At 41.9% G+C, this 7137-nt stretch overlaps 1 protein-coding gene across 1 annotated transcript; it reads right to left on the bottom strand.

Moving 5' to 3' along the window:
- Positions 1-1403: 1403 nt before the first annotated feature.
- On the bottom strand, positions 1404-5700 carry LOC118403454 (neuronal acetylcholine receptor subunit alpha-5-like). Its single transcript, XM_035802170.1, has 9 exons — positions 5532-5700; positions 4572-4687; positions 4384-4428; positions 4152-4261; positions 3754-3941; positions 2938-3255; positions 2414-2546; positions 1730-2042; positions 1404-1679 (listed from the first exon to the last, which is right to left on the bottom strand). The coding sequence occupies exons 1-9, from the start codon at positions 5698-5700 to the stop codon at positions 1404-1406; spliced, it is 1668 nt and encodes a 555-aa protein (XP_035658063.1).
- Positions 5701-7137: the final 1437 nt, after the last annotated feature.

Consider the following 7137-nt stretch of genomic DNA (forward strand, 5'->3'; position numbering starts at 1 on the left):
ATGGTACCCCGGCCCGTTGGTGCAGGTTACATGGGCGTCGGAAAGGTGTTCGAGTCAATGAGACGACTGTCAGTCAAAACAGAAAAACGGATTTAATGGCAACAGTTAAAGACACGTTGTTGAGATAGATTGGGTATTTTCCGTAGAGAAGGAAACAGAGTATGTAGAACTGGGACCGGATCGGAGATGCAGATGTAACGCTAGTTCACCTTTATCCGCAGGGTAACCTATATTCGTAGTGTTTAATACCCACACGGGTAATAAGGGATATATATCAAGTCGACAGACGTTGATTTCAGGTTGTAACATGTTCAAACTTTTGTAGTTTGAAACTATCGTCCGTCGACTTGATATCCCTAAATACGCGTCTTTCTAAAGCAACGTATATATGTTACACTGCGGATAAAGGTGAACAAGCGTTACCCAGTGCATGGTGCGGCTGTCAGGAGCCAGTCCATCATGTTTTATTGGATACAAATTAAACAGTTAGATAAACTACCGGTCGTCTACAATTACACTTTGTTGCTGCACTGGTACTGCCCGCTAGGCGGTGTTGTGAGGCTGTAAAACAGTCAATTTGCACAAAATGTAGACCGCGTGTAATCATCATTTTCAAAAGTTGCTGATTTTTTATTTGAACGATTTAGTTACAAGGTTTTATTGATGAATCTCTTACATTTCTTACTCAATTACATCTTATACATTTCAGTGTAACTTTCATGATTCTTCATGCTGGTTTGATGTCGCCATCGGGCCAAATCTAAGATGTTATTTTGAGAAATCACCAATAAATTCACATAAATGGGCATTATGCCCACCCATCCCCTTCGCAGAATGACAAAAAAGCTGACTAGGGTTAAAGCCGCATTCCTTTCCTACTTATATGAAATGATGAATAAATGAATAAATAAATAAAGTACTTAATGAAGAACTGTTTTCGCAAGACCAAAATGTGGACAACAGCAGTTTACTGTTGTTGACGTTGAGATGCAAATTTATACCTTATTATTTTATATGTATGATATTTACAAATACCACAAAAACAATCCACACTGTGGTTAATACGATAGGGTAGATACAACATACCATGCAAAGAAATTATCATAAAATGAACTTCAAGCATTTCCCTTATCTTACATTGAATACAACATCTTGTCTGTATAAAATTCTCTACAAGCTTAGCAGACATTAGATTATTGCTCCACATAGAGACTTTTAATTTAAAAAGGGAAATATATTTTTATTTTACCTTCAAAATTTCTGATTGACGGACTAACCCGTTGTAACAATTGGGCAGCTCTAGCTGTATATATAGATCATTCAAAGCTGAAGTAAATAAGTAACAGTTATGCTGTGATTGTGCTCGGGCGTATTCACGGAGCCCCTGGGTCTGAACACTATCTTTACTTGCCCAGATACATGGAAATGGGCACGGCCACAGCAACGCTGATGACGTACAGGACAAGGCACAGCCTGTCCAGTACCTTGGTCAGCAGGGTGTAATCGGACACTTCCTGATCGCCCTTCACCGCCTTGGCCAGCTCCTCCAGGCTGTGGATCACCTCTTCCGCCTTCTGCTCGGACTTCACCGCCTGCTCCTGAACGATGCTAATCAGGTCACGCAGGCAAGAGGTCTGCTCTTCCACGGCGGCCTCCAGGCGAGTGGGCGGGCCGGACGGCTGGTGGGGTGTCCCGGAGACAGGGGCGGGTCTCTACGTCGTCTCCGCACGTTTTCGGCAGGGATGTCGCCTGTTGTACCGGAGACATCAGCTGGGGTTTCTCCGTCGACCTTAACTACGTCATCGGAGATTTGATCTTGGCTCTCGACCTCGACTTTTATCATGCCATCGAATTCGAAGACATCGGTCGGGTTCTTTCCGTCGGTCTCCGCCAAGTCTTCGTAGACATTGTCTGTGGTCTCCTCTCCGTCGACCTTGACCACGTCATCGGCAGGGACCACGCGGTTGGCCCGCTCAGGCCAGGACAGCTTCCCGCCGGTCGGACCAGCCTCCTTCTCTGTGAGGTCTCCGAGCAGCAGGAACCTTATCAAACATCAGCAAGAAGGAAAGATGACGATGTGGAAGCTTCTAACCAATGTTTATCTTAATTTCTATGATCTAACGTTCATATCATTACAAAATGTGACCACTGGTATTCAACAAAACTCTCTCAAAATCCGCTATGAAATCTTCCTCCCACGGAAATCCACTTAGGTGCTGGTTTGGGCTGCTTCAACCTGCTAAATTAAACTTAAGTAAGATATTTTAAATGTTTTCGAGGATAAGAGATTTGCAATTTTTCTGATGATACCTGTGCTTTTATAGAAACAAGAATGCCTCAATGTACGCAATTCGCATTATTTCATTTGGTCTTTTCAGTCTAAAACCTTTGTGTTGTAACGAGTAGAACATACTTTGCCATGTAGTGGAGAAAGAAAGTCTTGGCCATTGGTGACAGACTCCCCTCCTTGTCGTGGAGGCTGATGATGTACATGGTGAAGAACAGGAAAAGTCCCATCAGCCCCATGCAGACGACGATCAGCGTGGCTGTAATATGAATTATAGCATTTGTTTTGTTTCAGTACATAACCGGTAAAACATCTTACGTCGTTGCCAGGTTTGCACTGAAGAGCATAAGCTACAAATCCACTCACACCGGAAAGGACTCCTACTCTTTTCAATTAACAGATACCCGAATGTTCTCTGAATGGCTTTATCTGATTGGTCATTGAAAAATAACTTATAGGTTCTTGAATAAAAAAAAAAGTTATTACGTTAATTACATTCCCCACCTTCCCGAAGTCCATTCAGGTAACTAAGGAGCTAAAGAAAATCGGTCTGTGTATCTATTTGTTTATTCTATCTTAAGACGTGTGGGTGACCCCTTCGTCGTGTAGATATGGGCAAAAATAAGAATATGACAATTTTCTGTCCTCACCGAAAAACGGCAGCGCCCCTTTCACAGGAAGTACCTCCGTGACAAACACGAGAGACACGACCATGGAGAGCAGGATGGTCACTCCGAAGGAGATCCGGTCTCCCCTGTCTATGGGCATGATAAAGGTGATGGTCATCAGCACCACCAGGATGATGCAGGGCCCAACGGTCGTGGCGATGTGGAACAGCGGGATCCTCTCTAGGTGAACAGCGAAGCACGCCTTCTTGTTGCCTTCTGCGAAGATCTTGTCCTTCCGATTCCATTCGCCCTCCTGTTGTGGGGGAGACCAGACGTCACAGGTACTGCCCCCTCCGCATTCTGTGTTTCACAAATCATTTCAAAAAATGATTGTCAATGAGAGATGTGTCCTGGCATGATAAGTTTTCTTTGTCTCGGATATTCTAATCTTTGGCCGCATTAAGCAAATTGCATCATTGACATCCTCTGCAAAATAATGAGTTAGGTCGAGAAAATAGGAATGAATGACGTTTTTATTCCAGTGTTCAAGAAGTGAACTAGTGTAGTAAAATCGGCACTAGTGCGGTAGACTATCACGTGCAAAGTTGTCAACTACCTTCATGGCTTCCATATTGGTGCCATTTTTACAACTATCAAACTAGTTTTACTTCCAGAACTACAGATATGGTTCCTCCCTAGTATCATTTCTACAAGTACAATCTTTAGGATACAACAATACACATTTCCCAAGTTTACTGGAAGCGGCCTAACCTGAAATGAATTAATGGAAATCTTTCTTCCACTCAAATAAACACAAATGAAATAAAATCAATTCGTGGCATATTCACAGCACCTTACCTATGGTTTGTTCTATTGCAGAGGACACAGAGAAACAGATGTGGCATTCCATGGTGTCAGCAGGGAAGAAGAACGGCTTTGCATCGCAGATGGTGCTTGTCAGAGTCTCCACCCTCCATGTTACAGTACCATCGGGTCTGATCAGGATCGGTACGCCCTTTTGCAAGCCTTGGTACTTACCATCGGCACTGCGGGGTAACAAACAAAACATCATACTATTTCTAATAACATGGCTGATTTCGTTCTGGAAGAAGGTCAACAGATTTCTCCACACACGCATGTACACAGACACATAAACACAAACACACGCGCACATACCATTTATCATATTAAAAACATATTTAACATGATGTGATGTTGATGATATGATGATAGTTTACTTAGAGACCATCACATACTTCCTCTTCAGAGTAAGTGTAGGTGTCCAGATGCTGCTGTCCCGCACGCTGAGGGTCTGGATGTTCCCGTAGTACTCTGGCCACCACGTCAGCCGGCTGTCCTGCCAGGTCTGGCAAACAATTCAATTTTCTGAATATTATGCCACTTTGTGGAAAAAGTCGCGAAATGCAAAACGACAAAATGGAATATTTTTTCAAAGATCCTGAATGTGCTATAACTGCGTCTACTTACGAATTCGATGACTAAAGTGGCTACAAGAAGCTCCTTCTTTTCGTCCTGAAAAATAAAAGTTACAACATCAATTACTTAAATTCTGTTATCTCTGTGTACTTACTTACTTACTTGGGCCTACTGCCCATCTGTGTACTGCCTATAAATAGATCTAGAAGAATCTCACATATATATATACTAAAGCTTACCAGGTCGATGATCTGTTCCACAGTGCCACTGAAGGTGATTGCTGTGTCAGCATCAGGCGCCTGGTTGGGACTGTACCCGTAGAGCAGGTCATCTTGCAGTGTACCTTTGATGTCCACTAAAGAGGGGGATGGTGCATACACATGGTTATACCCCTGTCACATTAGGCGAAAATCGACCGGACGACGATTCTGCGGCAATCGCTCGAGCCTCGCCTATAAAAATAACTTCTTGCACAACAATTGTACAAGGTACAAAGTATGGCTTATATGTGACATTGACGGTTTTCAGGTGAAAAATACGTGCAAACCTCTGTCGATCTAAATATGGCCGATCTTCCATCGATACGCCCAAAGATCGTGGATAATGTGACAGGGGTATTATTAAGACGCATCAAATGAAGATCGAATTTAGTGCCAAGATGATTGGAATATTAAATGAGGTAAGTCACAGCACAAAACAGTTATGTAGGCAAAGTTGTCGAAATACTTCTACATTTGTAAAACAAGAAGAGACATCTAAGCAGATTTTATAATTTAGCAAACTAAGGTAGCTGAAAGGCATATCTGACCTTTGGGCACACGTAAATTTAATGTAAAATAAAAGTGTTTTATGCGTAATATGATTTGGAGGTATTTAAATGTGTTGTACATGCAGACAGAACTGATTAGTTATTATGTCCAGAAAGAAACAGAAAATGTTTCTGTTTAATAACTGTAGCAAACGTTTCTTTTATAGCTGACAAATAAAGATTCTTCTTCATATAATAATGATATCGTATTTTTGCTCTCATCTCGGCTCGGACAAATACATTGATCATGTAGAAAGTGATACAACTGCTTTGAAGAAAACATACCAAATGTTCATGCGACACGTTCAAACTTCCTCTAAGCGCTAACTTTACTGTGCACATCTTTGTAGAACTAAAGAATTGTTCAGACCGACAAATCTCTCACAATCACCTGAACAACTGGGCTTGTCATATTGCCAGATGCCCCCTTGGAGGCACCTGACTCTGCTGGTATGCCTGGAGTCCAGAGTGTACCCTTCGTCGCAGGTGTACGTGACCTTTTCTCCCACGCGGTAGAACCTCTTGACAGGGCTTCTACTACCGAATGTTGGAAGACCCATGTCCAAGCAAACGCCTTCTAAATGAAATAGGAATCATCATGCTTTATTTTCAGCATAGATTAGAGACGATGAGCAGATGTTGGGTGTGACGGGTTGTTCAGTGTAATACGACCAGCTGCTGCCGCGCCGCGTGCCTGCGAAGCTGGTGTGTTACATCGAAGGGTGGTTATACCGGCTATACGGATACAGATATAGAAGCTGGTGTGTTACGCCGAAGGGCCGTTATACCAGCTATATAGACATAGATACAGAAGCTGGTGTGTTACGCCGAAGGGCGGTCATACCGGCTATAAAGATACAGATACAGAAGCTTGTGTGTTACGCCGAAGGGCGGTTATACCGGCTATATAGATACAGATACAGAAGCTGGTGTGTTACGCCGAAGGGCGGTTATACCGGCTATATAGACAGAAATACAGATACAGAAGCTAGTGTGTTTCGCCGAAGGGCGGTTATACCGGCTATATAGATACAGATACAGAAGCTGGTGTGTTACGCCGAAGGGCGGTTATACCGGCTATATAGATACTGATACAGAAGCAAATAGAAAACAAATACTTTCCTCTCTAGTCAACAATTGACGACACTAATGCCTGCCTACCGCACTTTGATTATTTGACTGATGTTCGTCTGTTTGATTGTGTAACCTCAGCTACTGAGGTCAAATGGTACATTTCAGAGCTTGACATTTCCAAAGCATATGGGTGGGATAATATTGATAATCATTTTTTTAAAAACTTATTTCCCCTTTTAAATTTAGTTCTGATAAAATTGCGTATGTGTTTGATTTGTCACTTTGCCACGGCATTTTCCATGAAGCTTGAAAACGGGCAAATGTTGTGCCAATTCTAAAAAAAAAGGTGACCCACGTATATTGTCCAACTACCGCCCTGTTTCGTTATTACCCTCTTTATCCAAAATTCTTGAAAAGATAATATACAAACATTTGTATAATCGTTTGTTATCTCAAAACTTATTATACTCTTTCCAGTCAGGATTCATTCGTGGGGATTCAACCTTTAGTCAACTGGACTATATCTCCAACAAAATTTGTCAATCACTCGACTCAAATAATGAAGTCAGAGCTGTATATTTAGACTTTTCTAACTAGAAAGGCCGACATTTGCTTAAGAGAAAATACAGCATATTTCAGCCATACCCCTTCCCACGCAACATTGGACTGTTCCAAATCACCCCTGCGCAAAAATGGAACATCCTCTTAACAGTACATTATCCCCCAAAGTGGACTGGTATTGTGAATTGATTCCAGGTAAAAACAGAGCTTGCTTCTATTTTTCAGAAAATGACAATAATCACACCTTCCATTCAGAAAATTTTCATCATGACTGAAAATTGTTGAATGACTTCATGTAATGTCATTAACAATTTTCAGTACGATAACTAGGTGTAAGTTTAAAAAAGTATAAGCTCCTTGTG

This window comes from Branchiostoma floridae, chromosome 16 (genome assembly GCF_000003815.2).
Source record: "Branchiostoma floridae strain S238N-H82 chromosome 16, Bfl_VNyyK, whole genome shotgun sequence".
In the NCBI taxonomy this organism is placed as follows: Eukaryota; Metazoa; Chordata; class Leptocardii; order Amphioxiformes; family Branchiostomatidae; genus Branchiostoma; species Branchiostoma floridae.

Coding starts and splice junctions, on each gene's coding strand:
- LOC118403454 (XM_035802170.1), bottom strand. CDS start 5,700: ATGGGTCTTCCAACATTCGGTAGTAGAAGCCCTGTCAAGAGGTTCTAC. Junction 2,043..2,413: donor TTTCTCCACTACATGGCAAA/GTATGTTCTACT, acceptor ATGTTTGATAAG/GTTCCTGCTGCTCGGAGACC. Junction 1,680..1,729: donor GCGACATCCCTGCCGAAAAC/GTGCGGAGACGA, acceptor ACACCCCACCAG/CCGTCCGGCCCGCCCACTCG.